Genomic DNA, 23,331 nt, shown 5'->3' on the forward strand with positions numbered 1-23,331 from the left:
TTTGGTCAACAACTTTACTAACACTTAGTAAGTGTATTCCCGCCATTTTTGAATTACAGAGATTGGAATCAAACAAGCCCATGAAGGAGAAACAATTGTTTGAAAACGGACCTAAGTAACTCTATCCATATCTAGAGTTCACGGTGTTCCGAATCCTATGTTACAACCATCCGAAGGGATCGTCATGATTAACGACTAGCTAGTGCCACCTAAAAATGACAATAGACGCAACATAGAAATCTCACGGTGTGACCTAATGGAAGAGACTGTAGGATGTGTTGACACACACCCTTCACCCACTTACTATGAACTACTTCCCCTATTCACCTTGGTATTGACCCATGTAAACACTTTTCGAAGGGAGGTTGCCCAAATAGCAACTCGAAGCCGAACATGGATCTCACGATGTGAACTCTTAAAGACGTGAGAGTTAGAAATAATATATCTCATATATTATTAATCTCCCACTGAAGTGTTCTATTTTATAAAATTGGGTACTAACTTGGTTATTTACTGGCTAATTTTGTCCAACCTAAGTCTAGGTAATTTTTCCTAGTATAACTCTTATACCGGGAATTAACCTATGATGTCTAGGTGATAAACCAATTTTATTACCTTACATCACTCACGCATGCTCATAAAACTAGCGTTATTGACTTAGACGCCAGTTTGATCTCCAGGTAAGAGGTGTTCCGTAAACCATCAACTTAAGTACCCCCAACCTTAGACAAGATCTCCCTGGGTAAGTAAACAACTCTTGTTTTACAAGTAATCGATCTATTTTAACTCTTAAAAAAACGATTGAATTGCACTAGTTAACCCTAGGTGAGCATGCAATCTATCTTTGTTATAGTTTTTAAAAGTCGAGATTTATAACAATTATAAAACCCTAGAACATTCATCTATAACATCTTCCCTAATAAAAATTCATGCTTTTAACCCTTATATTAAATTATGAAAATCTAAGCATGCATACTATATACATTATCACACTTAAAATATATAATAAATACATGTCACATGCTTATCCTATGGTAGGGTTTTTTAAAACTATATGGCATACTTTATGCATACGTAATAAAAACAATATCATACATCACATGCATAATAATTAAACAATACTAAAATGGACCGATTTTGGCATTTAAACAAACAAATAACTAAAATTATTACAAAAATCAGCAAGTAGCTCCCTCGAATCGGCCTCAAACCTTTTGAACCAACCTAAACAGGCCAAAAGCCACTCAAACCGGCTTAAAAACTCCAAAAGACTAGGTTCATGCGATCAAACCGGCTCAACCAAGTTGAACTAGACCGATCAATGCACGCTGGAGCAGGTCAACGGCTGGAGTAATCGGGCGCGCAGCTCACGAAGTGGATCGGGCGCCCGAATGGGTCGGGCAGAGGAAAGTCAGGCGCATGCTAGGAGCTCACCGAATTGGGTTGGGTCGAAAACGGGTTTGAAATCTTGTTTCCAGGTTTGGGAGGTTTTTCTTCACCAATGCTCTTAGCCAGCTTCAGTTCTACCACTTCTTTTGAACAATTAAAGGCCTGATTGGACTCTAATGACTCCATAAAAATTATAGACCATTTGTAACACATTAATACTCATCTACATGTGAGCAATTACAATTTCAACAATAAAAAAAATGAGAAAACAAATATCAAAACTGTAATGTATCCACTTTAGCCCACAAAGCATTCATCATATGAAAAACACCCACCAAATGCATAGAACGTTATAAGCCTACTTTGATACCAATTGTTGGATAAAGAAAAGCATCTACAGCAAAAGTACTGGATAAATAACACTCTAATTATATTAAATAAACTAGGATTAAGCATGCAAAGAGAGTTAGAAATACAACATTTGTAGTTTCCACAAGAATCTTCGTTTCTATGACCAATCGACACCACCAGCGGTAAATCCTTGCTATTCTCCGATTGAATAACACAGTTGTGGGACCGAATTTTTAGTGAAAGATAGGGAATTTCACTAAATTATTTGGAGAGTAAAAGATATTTTTGTGGAAGATTATATTGAATATTCAAGGAAGCATTATGTCACGCCCCACAAAACGGTCCTCAAAATTTTGGAAATAAGCCCCTTAGCATCCACCAAGAAGGGCCCAGCAAGCCCATGACACCTCAGGAGATCACGGCAGAACGCCCGTGCGCATCGCCTTAAGTGCGCATACGCGTGCACACCTACCAGACTCGGCGTGCGCGAGGCCCCCCCACACTTAGCTACCCAAAGACCCTTGATGGATTCTATCCGCACAGCGCTTGAGTGCGCGCTCGAACGCGCGGGCCTTCCAGACGTATCGCCCATGGTCCTGATAAGCTTGGAAGCTTTTAGAAAAGCCTAAACAATTCCAGCGCCCACGGGAGATGCCTAGACAGACCGAGACAGTGTTGGGCGGTACTAAAAGTCGACTAGAACTATCGAAAAGACTTTAGACAGTGCTAGAAAGGCCCAAACAAATCTTGATGGCTCTGGAGAACTCTAGAACGTGCTCGGCAAGGTTGGACAACGGTTGGAATGTGCTAGATGAATATGGAAGAGTCTGGAATGTTCTAGAAAGACCCCGATGTATATAGATCCTTAGCGAGAAGCCTAGAAAGGCTGAGATGTATGTAAGAAAGTCCTAGAATAGTCCTCCACCGACCTTCTTAAGTCGGTTAGGCACTACTATAAATAAGCCTGAAGGGCTCATTTGTACATCATCAAGCAATGAGCTCTCTCAAAGCAATATAGCATCATTCTCCAAACTCGCTAACGCCCGCCTACTAACGATCCCTTTCCCTTCGTGCCTTAGACATTTTTTAACCTCTAAAGGCTTACTTGAAGTGTCATTGAAGCCCGATAGCATCCAAGTTTCGCACGCATAGCCACTGAAATCAGTCGGAGCATGACAAGTGGTATCAGAGCAACGGTCTCAAACCTAGATACCCCTTGACAACATTTTTGCGCATATGGCAATTGAGGAGGAACATGTATCCCCTGCTGAACAGGTCATTAAGGGACCAGTCACTCAAGGATGAAAGGAACATCATTCTTCAACCAAGCGCTCGAAATCGAAAGGCTCGGCTGTGCGAGGACACATGGACACTCACATTGTTGCCTTTGAGCAAGGCTTGGAAGATGTTCAACAAACGGTTGGTAGGTTGAGCGACGATTACGATGCCCTTATCCAGGAGAATGTCGAGGTAACCTCAGCGGCCCGTGATATGATTAAGAAGTTTGGCCAAGCGTTCAGGAGAGAGATTAGTGCTCTCACCACCGAGGTGGCCGGCTTACACAAAGCACTTGAAGGTAAATCCAAGAACTTTACTCTGAAATAGATAAAGTTCGAAATGAATGTAAAGCCCCTTGTAACACTAGTGGCCCGACATCCATTAGTCATACTCCCGCTGCGTCTGGTGCGACCGTGCTCAAGATACCCAAATCGGATACCTACAATGGCACCCGCAATGCCACAATGCTTGAGAATTTCTTATTCGGACTCGAACAATACTTTGAAGCTCTAGAAGTATCTGATGATAATGCCCGAATAAGTAATCCTCCTACATTCCTTCGTAATGTTGCCCAACTATGGTGGTGGCGGAAGCATGCCGAACACGAATAGGGATTCTGCAACATTAATACAAGGGAACAGTTTAAGATAGAGCTTCGGAAGCATTTTGTCCCTCATAATACCGATATGGAGGTACGATGAAAACTGAGAAGATTGAGGCAAACCGAGAGTATTCTTGATTATGTCAAAGAATTCACCACAAGATTTATCTAAGAAGGACATTCTCTTCCACTTTAAGGATGGCCTAAAAGACTAGGCATGGGTAGAATTGGATAGGCGCAATGTCCAGAACTTGGATGATGCAATAGCTGCTGCTGAAACACTCGTCGACTACTCGTCCCAAAGCAAGGGGAAGAAGCCTGGTCCAAGTAAAAGTGGGGGAGATAGGCCTCATCAGAGGAAGGGAAGCCTCAAAATAAAGGTCATTCCTCTAAACCCCCTAAGCCTTGTTTCACATGTGATGGGACTCACTGGATAAGAGACTGTCCCAATCGAAAGGCTATGAATGCTCTAGTGGTTAAGTTTAGCGAGAATGAAAATGTGGGAGAACTGGTAGCCATGATGGGGTCACTCCAACAATTAGCCGCTCTTACAAAAAGCTTGACCCCTGATGAGAGTAAGGAAAGTGGCCTCCTCTATGCTGATATCATGATAAATGGAAAGGATGCGATCGCCATTCTGGACACTGACGCCACACACAACTTCATGGACGAGCGAGAAGCCAAGAGGCTCAACCTTAGCCTCGCAAAGGAACAAGGCACCATAAAGGCAATCAACTCTGGCGCTAAACCCATATGAGGCATAGCCAGGAATGTTACAGTAAAACTTGGAGATTAGACAGGTATGATGGACTTTACTGTTGTACCCATGGACGACTTCAAGGTACTCTTCGGACTAGCCTTTTTCAATAGTGCTCTTGCATTCCTTGTTCCCTTCTCAAAATCACTAGTGATCATGGAAGAACATAAACTTCAAGTAGTCCCTTTAAAAAGTAAGGAGAGACCCACCAACATGATCTCAGCCTTATAGTTTAAGCATGGGATCATCAAAGGCCAAAGCTTCATCCTGACCTCGGAAAGAGCCCTCTGTGAGGAAGAGGAAGACGGGGATGGACGAGGTCAGTCCCCTATCCCTGCGTGCATACAACAGATCCTTGATGAGTATCAAGATATAATGCCTGATGAGCTACCAAGGAAACTACCCCCTCGGCGAGGGGTAGACCATGAAATCGAGTTGGAACTAGGAGCCAAACCACCAGCCATGGCCCCTTACCACATGGCACCACCAGAGCTTGAAGAATTGAAAAGACAACTGAAAGAGTTGTTCAATGTGGGGTACATCACGCCCTCGAAAGCCCCCTTCGGTGCCCCAGTGCTTTTCCAGAAAAAAAAAAAAAAAAGATAGGTCTTTACGACTATGTATCAATTATCGGGTGCACAACAAGGCAACAGTCAAGAATAAGTACCCAAAACCCTTGATAGCCGATCTCTTTGATCAGCTTAGTCAAGCCCAATACTTCAGCAAGATCGACCTACGGTTCGGATTTTACCAAGGCAGAATCAAAGTAGGAGATGAAGCAAAGACCACGTGCGTGACTCGGTATGGAGCTTAGAATTTCTAGTCATGCCCTTCCACCTGACCAATGCCCCGGCTACTTTCTGCACACTGATGAACAAATTATTTCATTCATTCTTGGACAAGTTCGTAGTGGTCTACTTGGATGACATCGTGGTTTATAGTCGAACCCTTAAAGAACATATACATCACTTAACTCAAGTCTTTCAAGTACTCCGAGAAAACGAACTGTACATCAAGAAGAAGAAATGCTCATTTGCACAGATGGAAGTAGAGTTCTTGGGACATTGGATTAAAGACGGTAAGCTATGGATGGACATAGCCAAGGTACGTGCAATACAAAACTGGAAACCTCCTTCTAATATTCCTAAATTGTGGTCCTTCCTAGGCTTTGTCAATTACTATAGGCGTTTCATCAAGGGCTACTCTGCTATCGCGATACCCCTCACCAATCTACTGAAGAAAAATGAAGCCTAGGATTGGTCGAAGGAATGCCAAAGAGCCTTTACAAAGCTCAAAGAAACTGTTTCTCAAGAATTGACAATGATACTTCCCGATTTCTCTAAACCCTTTAAGGTACACACGAATGCCTCGGATTATGCCATTGGAGGAGTACTGATGCAAAACAGGCATACAATTGCATACAAAAGCCTTTTCGCAAATTGAATGATACTGAGCGGCGATACTCTGTCCAAGAAAAAGAGATGACGGCCATTGTCCATTGTCTAAAGACATGGAGACATTATCTGCTAGGTAGAAAGTTTACAATAATGACTGATAATATTGCTACCAACTATTTCCAGACACAAAAGAAACTGTCACCAAAGCAAGCTCGAAGGCAAGACCTCTAAGGTCGAATTAGACTATAAGCTCGAATACAAGCTATGCAAGACATACGTGATGGTCGATGCCCTTAGTAGGAAAGCGATGCTCGCCACTCTCACTAGCATACTTACTAATGATTTCATCAATCGCATAAAGAGAGGTATGCAACAAGATCCTTTAGCTAAAGATCTACTCAAGTTAGCAAAAGAAGGAAAAACTCGGAGGTTCTGGGAGCAGAATGGCACCCTTGTCACCCTTGGCAACCGTCTCTTTGTACCGAAATGGGGGAATTTGTGGAAGGTTATCCTCAAGAAGTGCCATGATTCATTATGGGTTAGACACCCGGGCTTAGAAAGAACGCTCGCCCTTGCCCAAGATAAATATTACTGGCCATGAATGAAGGATGACATAGAGACGTATGTGAGGACTTGTCTTGTTTGTCATCAAGATAAGATAAGACAGCAGCAACCTATGGGCTTACTAGAACCCCTGCCCATTGCTGAAAAACTGTGGGAAAGTATCACCATGGATTTCATCGTGGCCCTACCTAAATCGAAGGGGTTTAGAAGTATAATGGTGGTAGTAGATCGGTTCAGTAAATACGCCACCTTTATTCCCTGCTCGACCAATGTGAAGGTTGATGAAGCAGTACGACACTTCTTCAAGAATATTGTGAAGCTATAGAGAATGCCCAAGAGCATCATCAGTGACTGAGACCTCTGTTTCATGGGCAAATTTTGGTGAGAACTGTTCAAACTAATGGGGACGGACCTAAACTTCTATCCCCAAAACGATGGACAAACAGAGAGAATTAATGCACTGCTCGAAACATACTTAAGACACTATGTTAGTGCTCATCAGAACAATTGGCGGGATCTTCTTGACATTGCCCTATTCTCTTATAATCTTTAAAGGAGTGAATCCACCGGGAAGAGTCCATTTGAGATAGTAATGAACCGTCAACCCAATACTCTAAATGCCTTAATAGCTGCTTATGAAGGACCAAAGCCTTCAGCTTACAAATTTGCCAAAGAGTGGAGAGAAGAATAAGACATCACTCGAGTATATCTAGAAAATGCCGCTTCACGCATTAAGAAATGGGCGGACAAGAAGAGGCGTCCTAAAGAATATCAAGAGGGAGATAGAATGATGATAAAATTAATGCCAAATCAATTTAAGTCCCTATGGAAGGTGCATAAGGGGTTGGTCAGAAAGTATGAAGGACCATTTCCCGTCATCGCTCGAGTAGGGAAGGCCGCTTATCGAGTAGAGTTGCCTCCTAAGCTCAGAATTCACAATGTCTTCCATGTAAGCATGTTGAAGCCTTTCTATGAATACACGGAAGACCCAAGCCGAAGCAAGTCTACTCGAGCTCCGACGGTTGTAGTGACCAAATATGATAGGAAGGTTAAAGAGATTATGGCCAAAAAAAGAGTAAAGAAAAGAGGGGGTTCCCAACTATACCAAACACTTGGTGAAATGGCATGAATTATCTGAAGATGAAGCCAGTTGAGAGCATGAGGATCTGCTATGGCAATTCCTAGAAAAAATTGAAGAATATAGAAGAGGAGCAAAGATAATGTTTGCGAATATAAGTGGGGGAGAGTGTCACGCCCTGTAAAATGGTCCTCAAAATTTCGAAAATGAGCCCCTTAGCATTCACCAAGAAGGGCTCGGCAAGTCCATTACACCTCAGGAGATTAGGGCAGAATGCTCGCCCGCATCGCCTTAAGCATGCATACGCGTGTGCGCCATGCCAAGCGTGCTTGCCAGACTCAGCGTGCGCGAGGCCCCACACACTCAGCTACCCGAAAACCCTCGACGGATTCTATCCGCACGCTTCATCTGCGCTCAAACGCGCAGGCCTTTCAAACGTATCGCTCACGGTCCCGACAAGCCTGGAAGCTTCTAGAAAAGCCTAGACAATGCCAGCACCCACGGGAGACGCCCAGACAGACTGAGACAGGGCTGGGCGGTACTAAGAGTCGACTGGAACTATCAAGAAGACTCTAGACAGTGCTAGAAAGGCACAGACAGATCTCGATGGCTCTGGAGAACTCTAGAACGTGCTTTTCAAGGCTAGACAATGGTTGGGACGTGCTGGATGAATCTAGAAGAGTCTAGAATGTTCTAGAAAGACCTGGATGTATATAGATCCTTAGCGAGAAGCCTAGAAAGGCTGAGATGTATGTAAGAAATTCCTAAAATAGCCTTCACCAACCTCTTTTATTCGGTCTAAGCCTTAAGTCGATTAGGCGCTACTATAAATAAGCCCGGAGGGCTCATTTGTACATCATCAAGCAATAAGCTCTCTCAAAGAAATATAGCATCATTCTTCAAACTCGCTAACGCCCGCTTACTAACGATCCCTTTCCCTTCGTGTCTTAGACATTTTTTAACCTCTAAAGGCTTACTTGGAGTGTCATTGAAGCCCGATAGCACCCAAGTGCCGCATGCATAGCCACTGAAATCAGTCGAAGCGTGACAATTAGCTTTTGCATAAGCCACTTCAAAACCCACTTAGTTAGTGGGAAAATCCAACAATTGGATTTTTCTACTAACTAATTTTTTATTAAAAAATTATAATAAACCAATTGTATTTGACAAATATGAAATACATTTTTCATATTTTAGAAATTATTTAATTAAAATAATTTTAATTTAATAAACTAAAAATTAAATATCACATATGGAATTGACTTTGATACTTAATTTTGATTGATCACATTAATCAATTTTTAAAACACTTTCATGCTAATATTTTATTTAAAATCTTATATAAAAAAAACTCTCCAAAATAAAATAATTATTTATTTATTTAATTGTAAATTAGATCTTATATAAAATAAATGTTTCCTAAAGGCCGAATTTGAACATTTCAAATTCTCACTTCACCTAATTCTTCAATGTTGTCCATAATGAGCTAGCAATGAGACCTGATGGACCTACAGATCATAGACTCCAACGATCCGAGACTAACCGGTCAAACTATTTAACCTAGTTAATCAACATTCGTTAACTAACAAAATTGTCCACCATAGCCTGTAGTTGCATTCTCCTCACTGTAGATATATTTTGTGTCCATTTGATATAACCGTCATCGATAAGTTGATCCTTCACAGGTTGTTCATAACCTTAACTAGGTCAATTATCGTTTTACCCCTGAGTTACATCTTTTCTCCTTAAGTACCACTGTCCTTCTAATGAATAATTGATTTAGGATCTTAATCACTAAATCCATTCCTTTTCAAGCCAGCAAGAGGATGGGGACTCTTGTTCAAGACCCGGATCAGCCCTTAAGGGAACAACCTTTCTACTATCCCTAAAATGGGTAGGAGTGAATTCCATCTTGCAAATTCTATGTCCCCAGCTATTTACCCAGTCTTATCCCTAAAATGGGAGGCAAATTGAGTAGTACTATTGAGCTTACCTTCACTTATGCAGATCAAGGGACATTCCCGAATAAACAGAGGTTTATAGACAGCTCAGGGTTCAGATCAAGTTATCTAGATCATCAATAAGTGAAATTAATTAGTGTTAATAGTAAACGGTGTTAATACGTAACAGTGATTATTTTGTGGTCAGTCTTACACAATCTCATCGTGTAGAACATCTCCGCTCACATGTCTCTACATGAACGAACTGATCACATCGTTTATGACACTTTACAACATTTGTAACAATCATAAAGCGAGTCGTATTCAATAGTATCTTCAGAAATAGGTACCCAACCTAATCCAAGTACTATATACTGTTTAGGCTATGTTACTCGAACTTGATCCATTTTATGTCTCCACAAAAAATCCAAGTATTCATTACAATAGCTAAGAGTTCGGAGTTTATTGGATTTAGAGTTATTAAACAATTAATTTATTTTCATTTAACAACATTTCTCTGAATAAACTCTATATATGTTTACTATTTACAAATTACGAGTTTTAGGACATACAACCCAACAAGCCCAATTAAATAACACTTATTTAATTTTAATTTGCACAATAATTGAATAACTATTTATACATTAAACCCAATTTAATGTATATATTTAATTATCATATACATCTCATGTATATGTGCAATACCTCTCTATTAATTAATTCTTTGTGAATTTAATTCACTTGAATTAATTAACTTGAATCTTACCAAATATTACTTTCCAATTTAATTATAGATCATATCCATAATTAATTATATATTAATCACATTAATATAGAGTTTCCTCAAATTAATTTGAAAAATTCAAATTATCCCTCTTAAATATTCTCTAGTGAGCTAACGAAGGGACCTAATAGATCTGTTGATCAGAAGCTCCAATGATATGAGATTAATTAGCTAAACTCATTAACCAAATTAATCAATATTCGTTAATTGTGGGTACACTCCACTAAAGACCACGGTCGCACTCTTCTCACTACAGATATATTTCTATGTCCACGGATATAGACCAATACCAGCAAGTTAGTCCTTAACGAGTGTTTGTAACTCCAACTGGGTCAAATTACCATTTTACCCTTAGGTTACCTTTGACTCCTTAAGTACCAGTGCTCCTCTACTAAACAATTTGTTTATGGTCCAACCAATAAATAGAAACCCCTCTCGGACCAATGAGAAAGTAGAGCCTTTTGTTCAAGTCCCAGAGACACCACTTAAGGGAACATTTATCTACTTACCCTTAAGGCAGGAATGAGCGAATTCTATCTTGTATTATTACGTTCCTAGTTCCCTACTCGGTCTTGTCCCCAAAATGTAGGAATATTGGGCTAGCGATCTAGCCACCCTCACCCATACAAATAAAAGGACAATCTCTCGTGAACAGGAGTTCATAATATACTCAGGAATTAAGACTAAGTCACTTAGGTCATCCTATTGAAATAGAAACATAACTAGTCAATAGTGTTACATTTAGTGGTTACTAATTCGCGATCCAGTCTTATGCAACCTCATTGCATAAGATACTCTCACTCGCGTGTCACCTACACGAACGTGTTGGATTATTACATTTGTATCAAATACAAAGTGGGTCGTATCCATAGTGTTACTAGGATAAGGTACCTAGCCTTATCCCTATACTATAGACCATTTAGGTTGTATCTTGAGCATTGATCTCTGTATGTCTCCACATACAATTCAAGACTTATAAAACAACCTTGGATATTAGTTTATTGGATTTAGGTTTATTAAGACAAAATAGACAACAATACAAGTAATAACATTTATTGAATTAACATCCATAACTTTTTATTGATGACAGACAATTAATAACATTTACTATCTATGAGTTTTAGGGTGTAAAACTCAACAAGAGTTATCTTGTTAGTCGATTGAACAAGCCTACCATTTTGGGGATCTGCTCGAATAGGGAGTTGGGAACAAAACTGCACAAGATTGAATTTACTTCTTCTCGTCCTTAGGAAAAGTAGATAAATTGCTCCCTTAATAACTGATTCTGGGTCTTGAACATTGAGGCTTCAACCTCTCACTAGTCCGAGAGGTGTTAGTTTATAGTTGGACTATAAAATGTTTGTTCATTAGGGAAATCAGTGGTACTTAAGTTAAAGGTAACTACAGGGGTAAAACGGTTGACTCAACTATAGTTATGAGCGATTTTTGAAGGGTCGGTCGATTCACTGTTGATTGGTTATATCAGTGGACACATAAATATATCTATAGTGCAAAGAATGTAGCTATCGGTCTTTAGTGGAATGACGAGAATGATTAATTTAATTAAAGAGTTTAACTAATTAATCTCATATCATTGGAGCTTCTACTCTATAGGTTCATAAGGTCTCCTTCTTAGCTTCTAAAGGATAGATAAAAGGAATGATTTGAATTATTCAAGTCAATTGATGAAACAGCATATTAATGAGATTAATATAATATAGCTAATTATAGATGTGATCCATAATTAAGAGAAAAATATTTAAATAAGATTCAAATATTAAATTCTTATGAATTAGAATCATGAAGAATTAATTAATTAATTTTGAAAGGTGAAGACAAATAAACATACAATGTTTATTTATTTATTAATTAACTATATATATTAAATTGGATTTAATATATATGGTTATTTAATTTGTATGTTATTTAATTGAGTAAATGTTATTTAATTAATTGGGCTTAAGGTTAAACTGGGAAAGACTTGGAGAAGGGATTCATATAAATATCTCTTTATGGCCAATTTAGGGGATGAAATTTCATTGTGAAAAAAACCTAGCCTCCAATCTAGATTTCCTCTCAATTTTTTTTTTTCTCTAAACCAGTCTCTATTATTCTTCCTCTGATAGAAACTACTCTTCTACCCTTGGATTCCTAGAGAATAACAAGGTTGCACTTGCGGTGGTGTCCTTTGTTTATTGAAGAAACGTTCTTGAGAATATGGAGAGGAAAACGTGAAGAGTTCGAGATTCAACAAAAGTTTGTTGCTTTATCCCTTTGTTTCTTCTTGTAAAGCATGCTTCCTATAATGTTTATCCATTACTATTTCTGTTTTCTTTGTTGTTTTTGTTTCCTTAAAAACTGAAAAATAAAATACAAAGCAATCTCATGCTTCCGGGGAATTCGATTCCCTTCACCGTACAGGTGTTGAAGCGCTGGCTATTTAAGAAGGCCTCCATTTGGCAGTTAGAATGGTATTATCTCAATTATTGGTGTTGTCAGATTCTTTATTTAGATGCTCAAATGCACTATGGGGGTCTATGTGGACTTGGCTAATTATGTGGCTGATATTAAGAAGATTCAGCTTCTTTCTGGTCCATTACGTGCCCTGTACTTCCAATACCAACGTACGAGTTGGCTAGGATGGGATGCTCGGGATCAAGTGCTTTGTGGCATAATTGTTTCCCTTTGAGGATTCTTTTTGTATCCAAGAGATGTTTCTTTTCTTGTTTGTCAGAGTACTTTGTAATTTCTGTTGTTACGTTTGTTTAAAAGAATAAACTGCATGTAAAATCTTTCTAATAGAATACACCCTATTTTTTTTATTTTGTGTCTAACAAGTTCACAAATTTCCAATTTTGTACATAACCAAGACATTGTTCTAATTCTACCCCCTCCAAAAAAAAAACATAAACATAATTAAAAACCATAAACTTATTCAGTATAACATTAAATTTTATTAGACATAAAATTGTTATAGTTAAGAAATGGCAAATACATCAATGGCGCTTTTAGACACTAGGAGTGCAACAAAAAACCGAAAATCTGAAAAACCAAATCAATTCATTGGTTTGGTTTATTTTTTAGTATAAAATTGGACATATTAGTTTGTATTTGGAGAAAACCAAAATGTATTGGTTCAGATTGGTTTTTTATTGGAAAAACCAATCAAAATCGGACTGAACTGAGGGTAGATATACCATTAAAAAATAAACTCTAACATTAGGTTTCTTTTAGTGTTTTAATTATTATGGTGCATATATATTTATTGTTTAGAAAAAGAAAAAAGACCAATTATTATGAAGTGTTCATATTTTTTATTTAGCAAGTGGCAAGAAAAAAATAAAAAGATGTCCAATTTCAATTTATAAAATAAGAAATGAACCCAATTTTAATTTTAAATTAGCAAAAATGAGGTCATTTAAAACAAAGTTGGGAATAAGAATTAAAATTTGAAAGAAAAAAAAGAAAATGTAAAAAATTGAGAACCAAACCAATAATAAATTGAACCAAATAAAAATCGGTCTATTGGTTTTTTTATTAGACATCGATTTGGATCTGTTTTTTATAAAATCGATTGGTTTGGATTGGTTCTTGGTTGACCCCAAAACCGACAAAACCAAACCAACTATCACCCCAATTAGACACAATTGAATGGTATAAAATTTAGGGACATTCTAGACAATTTAAAAGTTAAAAAATCTTCAAGTCATCAATTAAAATTTACAAACCTATAAGATAAGAAATTGAAAATTCAAGAATTAAATTTGTAATTGTAATTTAATAGGTCAAATAATTATCCCGATCATAATAATTATATATGTCATCATTTGCTCAACAAATTGATAATTCTACTTTAAACATGTGTATTATTAGCATATTTGTAATTAACAAATATTGAAGTGGATATTCTAACTTCGACCTCAAAAGAATAAAACGATACTATAACCATTGAACTATACTAATGTTTGTTAGATATATATCAGCTAAACAAATATCGACTAAGACGAGTATTGAAATGGGTTTGATGATATTATTTAAACGGTGAAAATAACAACAATACAAAAAGAATTTGAAAACTTAAAATGGTCACACTAATTTATTGAATAAAACATTTAGGAATAAAATAAAAGTAGATATTTTAAACGTTTTAAAGTAAACTAGAAGAAAATAAAAAATAAAAAAAAAAAAAAAAAAAAAAAAAAAAAAAAAAAAAAAAAACTAATGAGGGGAAAGAAAATAAAATATAGTAATTGACGGAGTCAAAAGGGGAAAGGCCAATAAATAGACAAAATTTATAGACCCAAAAGAAATTGAATTTTCATAGCAAAGACTTTTTTTTGGTAGAGACAAAATAATACGAACAAATCGAGGTTTCCATATGGAAATACAATGGCTGACTTTGGCAAACGTTGTGGACCCCATTCCCCCACTCGGATTGCACGTGCGAGCCCAAACAAAATATTCGTGAAATTCCAAGTTTACCTTTTTTCTTCTTTTAATTTTTTTTTACCTTTTTATGAGTAATTTTGTGTAAATATTAGTGATATTTAGACTCTTAGTTTAGCTCCTCTTATAAATACCTATGCATGTTTTGTTTGGTGATGGTTTCGTTTTTTTAATTTCTATTTTTTAAAGATTAAGTTTATTTTCTCCTAATTTCTTATCATAATTTGCATCTTTTTTAAATACAGTTGTTGAATTCTTAGTCAAATTCCAAAAAATAAAATAAGATTTTAAAAGCTACTTTTTTGTTTTCAAAATTTTGCTTGATTTTTTAAATGATAAGTAGATAATAAATAAAAAAAATTGGAGGTGGAAATAGTGTCTACTAGCTTAATTCTAAAAAATAAAAAACAAAAAACCAAACAAATGGAATATTAGATATATGTTCGACAAATAAGCTGCATAATGAAATTGTTGATGGAATTGTAGGATATGGGAGATCGACGTCTAGATCATGTGCAAAATTCAAAATTTTCCAATTGATTGCATATGCTTGTTGAGAAGGATAAGGAGTTGTAATCTATGTATAGTTATATGGTTAAAGCATTCCTAATCGGAGAAAGTATTTAGAGAAAGGAAAGAAAATACGTTACAAAAAGTACACAAATTTTGAAGAAAAATGCTATCTATAGTAAGTTAGAAATAGATATATAATATGAGGAAAATTATTATAAATAGAAAAATCTCAATAATATTTATAATTTATTGTAAAATGTTTCAAAAGTGTTTGTACTTTCGAAACGTTTGGTTATAAAGTGTAAATATTTTTAAATATTTTTTTATATTTAAAAAGTTCAGACTATATACAATCTGCATTTAAAATTTATTTTTCTAATATAATGTGTTTTTATAATTAAAATTTCTATTTACTACTTTTAAAATGTATGAGAATAAAAACTAAGTTTAAAGAATATTAATTTTTTGAATAAAAGCTAAGATAATATTAGTTGTTCTAAAAATACATAATATTTATTTATTATATGGATAAATTTTTTATATATAATTAAAATTTATTTTAAACTTTACGTTTTCAGATGAATATTTCTAGTACTACAGTAGCCTAATATTTATAAAAAATAATCAAACGAGACTCATATAATAAAACAATATATTATATAATGACGAAGGAGAAAAAAAAAAAAGAAAAAGAAAAGAAAAAGAAGAGAGAAAAGAAAACAATGATGAAGATGAAGGAAAAGAAAGAAAAGCAAAGCAAAAAAGAGGGCACAATGTCAGTAAACAACTAACAATTGGGTGGAAAAAAGAAGAAGAAAAAGAGAAAAAGGAGCACTAAAAATCAAAGTCAATAAGGGAAAGCTCTGCCCCTCCTTTGGTAATAGGCTTCCATTTCCTCTTCCTTTTTTGCGATTTCTTTCTTTTCCCACCGCGTGGACTTACCCCAACTCAACTACAACGGTTACACAAAATTTCATCGATTCCTTCTTCATCACAGCCTTCCTTTTTTTGCTTTTTTTTCTTCCCAATACACTGATTCTTTGTAATTATTCAATAATTCAGCTTCTGGGGTTGTTCTATTTTCTCGTTTTCTTCCAATTTTCGACCACTTGTGGATCGGTAAGCCGACTTCTGAGCTACCCTTTTGGTATTTTTTTTTTATTGTTTTTTTTGTAATTCCCTTGACTTTTTGGTGTTATTGGGATGTTTTTTATCATGGGTCTTTGGCGTTTGATTGATCGGAATTGTTTTTTTTTTTTTAATTTGCAGTTTTGTAGGATTCTGTGATTTTTGCTTTCCCTTTTGTTGTGGGAATCTTTTTTGCGGGAGAAATTTAGGAATTTCTCTTCTGCTATTGAGGTGGATGATTCTTGAAAGGGGAAAGAAGGTGAAGTGGGAAGAATAAATTGTATGGATAACTTATGTTGCTTCAATTCTGTCTATTCTCAGGTAGTAATCTCTCCTGACTTCTCCTTTGGCTGGTTTTATGTTAAATTCATTACGGTATGTGTTGACTTCTGTTGAACTTTGTGAGGGGGTTGTTTCTGAGCTTGATGAGTTATATGATCTATCTTTGAGCTACGTTGAGGTCTCTGGGTATCTTTTATACCGATCACTCATCAGTCATCATTTGGACTTGTTCTTGATTTATTAGATAAAGCTGATCTTGTTACCTTTAGAAGGAGCTTCTTGTTTAAGTTTGTTTCAACATGGTAACTAACTTTATGGGTTGGGATTATGAACTAGTTCTGTTCTTGCTTTTATGCAAGTTTTCGTTTTGAATACAGCACGACCAATAAAAGTGGTTGTCTTCTCGCAACAATGTTTGGAAGAATTGTCAACTTCTCTTTCTTCCTTGAGGTTCAAAGTTGCCAATACTTGCTATTTGTTTGTTCATTTAAGATTATGCAATTTGATGAGTAAACCGGAAAAGGTCAGAAACTCTTTATTGTTAGTTTCTCGTTATTCATATATATCACGAGGGATTTGGTTCAATGATGACATCCACAGTCCGAAATCCAACGTTTTTGGATTTTTCTTTGAAATGAACTTTTGTTTTATCTTTTGAATGTGGAAAAAGATCGGAACATTTCACTAGCAAATTGCATCCGTGAGTAGCACCCCAATATTGCCAGTTATTATTAGGCACATTCATATTGATATTACTGATAATGAAATAAAAACTATGGAAGATTTATTTTGAATTGGAATTTCCCTTTGTCTTCAGTTTGTAGGAGGACGTTCATCATGTAGCTCTGGAAAGGGCAGGGGCAATCTCTGCCCTGCCAGGTATGGGTTTAGCCTAGTAAAAGGCAAAGCAAATCATCCCATGGAGGATTATCATGTTGCTAAATTTATTACTGTGCACGGTCGTGAGCTAGGCCTTTTTGCTATATATGATGGACATTTAGGAGACAGCGTACCCGCCTATCTACAGAAGCATCTATTTCCTAATATACTGAAGGATGTAAGTTCTTCGCTAGGTGCAATTATTGTTCCATCAAGATTGCAATATATTATCAATTATCAGCTGTCACTACTGGCAAAACTCATTTGGGAATAACATTAATTCGTTCAAAAGTTTGGATGTCTATTTTTATCCCTCATGAATGCTAGTTAGGAAGGTGTTTACTGACATCTTGGCATGATATCTTGTGATTGCTTCAGGAGGAATTCTGGTCGAATCCCGGCAGCTCTATCTTTAAGGCTTACGAGAAGACAGACCAAGCAATACTCTCACACAGTCCTGACTTAGGAAGAGGTGGATCCACTGCCGTCACTGCAATTTTGATAAACGGTCAGAAATTATGGGTGGCTAATGTTGGAGATTCGCGTGCAGTCCTTTCAAAAAAAGGGCAGGAAGTGCAAATGTCTATTGATCACGAGCCAAACACTGAGCGAGGAAGTATTGAGGACAGAGGTGGCTTTGTCTCTAACATGCCAGGTCTGGTAATGTGATGCATTGATGTATCCTCATGAATGCAAGTGTTCATACCTTAGCAGACATGCATTTTTCTCTTGTCAGCTCTCTTAGATGCAAGTGCAATGTGACCGTGTTGCATGAATGCTACTAATTGTTTTTGTTTTTGAGAATGCACGTTATGTTGTAGGTTCAAGCTTTTTTGTGTCATCTACTCAGAAAACTGAATATCTAATGAATTTTCTAACATCAAATGTTGTTAAATATGGTGGTGGTCCAGACACTCACAAGGAAACGATTAATGGCCATTTGATATTTGCTGCAAACAATGTTAAAAACTGCTTTCGAATTAAATGTTTCATCGGTTTTTATTTAAAGAGTGTTTCTACTGCAAACATTGTTTTCAGATCTTTGAAATTCACTCCATGTTCTCGTGATCTTTTAATTAGATAAATTCTTTCTGTTCTTCTCCGTGCATATTGAGAATGTGGTTCTATGTGAGAATGTGGGGATAACCTCTCTCTCTCTGTGTTTATTCCTTTTCTTTTCTTGTTTTTGTTTTTTTTGTTTGTTTGTTTGTTTTTGTTTTGTTTTGTTTTGTTTTGTTTTGTCTTTTTAAGTTTTGTTTTTATTTTTTAAAATGAGAAAGCAAGCTTTCATTGGAAAAAAAAGGTAAAAGAATGCAAGGACATAAAAAAGGAGCCCACAAAAGACAGATACAACACAAAGGAATAACCTCTAATCAAGCAAAACAATACCTAACAAGTGATTACAAAAAATACCTTCGTATTGATGTCTACATGGAACCCTAGCAAGGAACTAAACATTGTTAGGATGATGCTCTAGCCCTCTACCGGTCCTATTGTTCCTCTTTCCCCAAAGCTCCAACACGATAGTGCACACATACTAGTCACAGAAACTTTGTAATGTTTGATGACATTTGAAGGTGAAAATGGCTAATGTCAAGTCACTATTGCCTTCTCTAATCTTTCTTGATTCTAGGAGATGATACTTATCATGATTCCTCTGGATGCTATTTCAGCATGCAGTCTTCTGTTAACTCTATGATTAATGATCAGCCAATGTTCGATATCTCCTCTTAAGGTACATTTATTGGATGTGAGACAGAAACTTAGAAAACATTGACCATCAGATTATCTTGAAGTAGCGGATATGATGTGTCAGACTGTAACACTTGCCCTTCTCTGCACTTTTTTGCCAGCGAAAAGAAAATTGTCACAATTGGAAACAGGAAATGAGAAATCATTTCTACCTGTTGTCATAGAAAATCCTAAGTAGTCTCCTAGAATGAACTTTTGCATTTGGTAACTAAATTAGGGTGTGGCTTTGGAAGTGTTCAGTAACTAGAAAATATTCGTGAGTGTTTGGGCCAGTATTTGTGCACCTCGACTAATCTCATGGGACAACCCACCTGACCCTACAACTCGTAGGATATTAAATCCTAGGTAGGTGGCCATCAATGTCTTCTTTTGTTAATGCTTTCATTAACAAAATCTACTATTTTAAGAATGTTTTCTAGGATGGGAGAGGAACAGCAGAAGTTACTAACTGCACACTTTCTTAAAAGATTGAGACCAAAAAACAGGTTATGGGACTGGCTTCAAATGGTTTAGCATCAGAGTTGTTTTGTAGTCAGTGATGCCACATCTTTCGCTCTCCTTTTTTGTTTCCCTTTTCAATTTTTCATCTTTTCCGACATTTGGACTTCTAGTCTCCATCTGAAGTGGTGTTATAAATATCCAATTCCTCTTCTAGTAACTTCTAGATATATCCTGAATCGCACATGAAGGTTAAGAGCCACATTTATTCACAAAATCTTTTCTCTCTTATGGGAGTTACGGTTAATGATGTCATACAGTCTGAGCTTGCTATGATTTTAATTGTTTGACTTCATAATAATTCGATTATATTTTATGTCATGTTAGGAGATGTTGCAAGAGTGAACGGGCAGCTTGCAGTTTCTCGAGCATTTGGCGACAAGAACCTCAAGACACACTTGCGATCTGATCCTGATATAACGAATGCCGATGTTGACTCTGACACCGAGCTTCTTATCTTAGCAAGTGATGGTCTATGGAAGGTGATTGCTTCCCATCAAACTGCAACAAGTATTCCATTTTGAATGTTTTAAGTTTCTCAAAAATTTGTGATATTCAGGTCATGACAAATCAAGAAGCCGTGGATATAGCAAGAAAAACCAAGGATCCCCAGAGAGCAGCAAAGCAATTAGCAGCAGAAGCACTGAAAAGGGAAAGCAAAGACGACATCTCAATCATCGTGGTTCGTTTCAAAGGGTAAAACTCGTGTTGAGCTGAAGTTTGTTACCATTACTTATGTATTAGGGGGTGTTTTACAATCCATGGCAACTCTACAATCTTTAAGCCATCCCCAGTACGAAGAATCTAAAGAAAAACCCGTATAAATTTCGATATCTCTGCAAAATATGTTTAATCTCCCAGTTCTCCCCCAGCAGAAAGATTAAGAAAAAAAGGCATCTCTGTAGTATAATATGATGTTCTTGCTCTAAATTGGTGCAGTTTGATCTTTTTTTACATGATTTCTCTTTTATCTGTAGATCCATGTATACCTTCATTTTTCTGTAACTTTTTTTGTGAACTTGTGAAACAGTTTGGAACTGTAGGTTTGGCCTTTGGGGTCTCCATGGAACAGCTGCATGAGATGTATGCAACTATTGTAATAGATTGATGAGCTTTTTGGTTGATATATTTTATATCCTTGAAAATAAATTGTACTTTGATTTAGGCTCCCTTTGTTATTGGGGTAGAATCTGCAGTTTCAGGCCATTATATCTTGGATTCCACTGTCTCATTTCTTCTTTTATTCTAGTTATCACTAAAACATTACATTTCAAAAAGAGAAGTGACTCATTTCTTCTTTTATTCTAGTTATCACTAAAACATTACATTTCAAAAAGAGAAGTGACTTGAAACTATATATTTAACTTATATGATGAGATATTAAATGCTCATCTAATTTGGGTTGGCTACATCAATTTAGCGTAGGTTTGGTGGAAGTTGAGGAAATTTTAGAGCTTCATTTATTTGATTTGGTAAAGAGAAGTGTTTCACATTTAAAGCACAATATGTGAGCTTAATATGAAGTATTTTGTAGGGTGCAAAAGTATAATGTTGATGTTTATTTGATAATGAAGTTTTAAAGGTAATATTTTAATCTCTGAGGTTTGAAAAATGATTTTAAACGGTCTCCAAATTAATTTGATCGTTAGTTGATTAATAAGAAAATGATATGACAAATTTTAAATAAGGTATATTATATTTTTCATTTTCTTTTTATTTCATCCCTTTCTCTTTCTTCTCTCCCATTCTCTCTTGCCTCCTTCCTTTTTCTTCTTCATCTTCCTTTGCCTTTTGGTAAGTTTTGAAAAATTTAGAGATAAAACAGACACTAATCTCACTCTTCAGGGATCAAGTGTATGTTATCTTTTTATATTTTGTAATTATAATAGATCTTGTTAAATATGTTTCTAGTTTATGAGGTTTGTAAAAATAGTCGAAAACGACTTAGGTAATTAGTTGACTAACGATGTAATCGTTAACTTGATAAATCTAATAACTTAATATTTTCTCTTTTTCTTCTCCCTCTTTTTTCTTGTCCTTCGGGGTTTAAAAGATAGTTTATAACTTAATATAATGGACCATTTTAAACTATTTTTTAAACCCCATTGACTAAAAATGTCGTCTTTTTTTTTTTTTTCAAAATCTCAATAACTAAATAGATATCTAATTTAAGTGCCTGCTTGCTTCGCAATCCACATTTTGTTTTATGTAATTCTGTGAATATGTGTATTGCAGACAATCCAAATTTTGTTTCTGAAAATTGTTTCTGAATTTTGTTGTCCAAATAATGTAAATTCTCAAATCAACATTTTTATATTTTTATTATATTCAAAATTCGAATTTTAATATTTAAAATGTAGAATTATATTAAATAAAAAAAATATATTTAGAAAATTAGTATACACGGTGTTATAACTCAATTCAATTTTTTTTAAAAATTAAAATATTTATTATGTAATATATTATAAATTAGGTTAAATTCCAGATTCAGTCCCTATAGTTTGGATAAAGTTAAAAGTTAGTCCATATGATTTTAAAATTTAGATTTTAATTCCTATGGTTTGACATAACTTCATATATAGTCTCTATGGTTTGTTAAATCATTTTAAATAATTCTTACGACCCTACCATAGGGACTATTTATGAAGCTTTTATCAAACCATATGGGTAAAAGTAACTTTTACTGATATAAACTTGGCCGTCTTAGTTAGTCTATCGACTACTACCCAAATACCATCATATTCTGAGGGCATCCTAGGCAATCCAAACAGGAAGTCTATTGTCACATGCTCCCACTTCCACCCAGGCACAAAAATTTATTTCTTCCATAGAGATTGTCTCTCTTTTGTGTTAATTTCTTTGACATTCTCTCCTTCAATTTCTTCAACACAAGCGCTCGCACACATCGCTTAAAACAACATTTTCAAGATACGATGTTAATGGTATATGAATTATATTTAATTTGGTCTATCAATTGTATAATAAATATTTCATATTTCATATGTTAATTGATTGATATACCTAATTTAGAAAGAAAAAAAGCATATAAATGTTTAGATTTAATTTTCAAAAACTAAAATAGTTACTAAACCGTACTTTTTAATTTTTGATTTTTTGTTTTTGAAATTTGTGTTTGATTTTCACATTTTCTATGCCGCTATTAAAGTTCCTAGCCAACTATCGGTTGCTGCAAGCACTCAAACAATCAGCTAATTAACACTTTAATTATTACTAAGTGAGTGGGCAAGGTGTTGAAAATGGGATTAATCTACTAATTGAAAACAAAAATTGGAGAAATCCACTTTCATTAAATAAAAAAAGAGAGATATGCTAGCACTCTTCAGTAATAGGGTTATTATCTCTAATCATGTTATTATCAATCATGAACGTTGTGGTAGAAGCTTTTTTTCTCCCCATGTTAATTTTTTACATTAGTTATAAATTGTCTAAATGAGGAATTACTAAGGGATAAGATATGTTTAGTGGTGTTAAAGGAAACTTTATCACAAAAAGGTATGTAATTAGGTATTTTTTGCAAAAATAGCAAACACGAAGCCAAGCCCATGTATAAAATTTATAAAATGTCACAAATGCTCTCACTGTTGATATATATTTGATATATCTAGTACACTACTATAATTCCTCATGTATCAAATATAATCAAAATTGGTTTTCTCCAAAATTTCAACTTCAA

At 35.6% G+C, this 23,331-nt stretch overlaps 1 protein-coding gene across 3 annotated transcripts; it reads left to right on the top strand.

Moving 5' to 3' along the window:
- The first annotated feature begins 15,902 nt into the window (after positions 1-15,902).
- LOC120069079 (probable protein phosphatase 2C 9) lies at positions 15,903-20,801 on the top strand. Of its 3 annotated transcripts, none has more exons than XM_039020755.1 (6): positions 15,903-16,217; positions 16,548-16,601; positions 17,326-17,565; positions 17,766-18,042; positions 19,965-20,119; positions 20,197-20,801. In XM_039020755.1, the coding sequence occupies exons 3-6, from the start codon at positions 17,428-17,430 to the stop codon at positions 20,335-20,337; spliced, it is 711 nt and encodes a 236-aa protein (XP_038876683.1). In that variant the 5' UTR covers positions 15,903-16,217; positions 16,548-16,601; positions 17,326-17,427; the 3' UTR covers positions 20,338-20,801. The 3 variants fall into 3 exon arrangements, with proteins under 3 accessions (XP_038876683.1, XP_038876681.1, XP_038876682.1); XM_039020753.1 differs by lacking the exon at positions 16,548-16,601 and adding an exon at positions 16,368-16,547 and having other exon boundaries at positions 16,076-16,217; XM_039020754.1 differs by lacking the exon at positions 16,548-16,601 and having other exon boundaries at positions 16,084-16,217.
- The last annotated feature ends 2,530 nt before the right edge of the window (positions 20,802-23,331 follow it).

The sequence above is a fragment of the Benincasa hispida genome, unplaced genomic scaffold (assembly GCF_009727055.1).
Source record: "Benincasa hispida cultivar B227 unplaced genomic scaffold, ASM972705v1 Contig207, whole genome shotgun sequence".
Taxonomy (NCBI): Eukaryota; Viridiplantae; Streptophyta; class Magnoliopsida; order Cucurbitales; family Cucurbitaceae; genus Benincasa; species Benincasa hispida.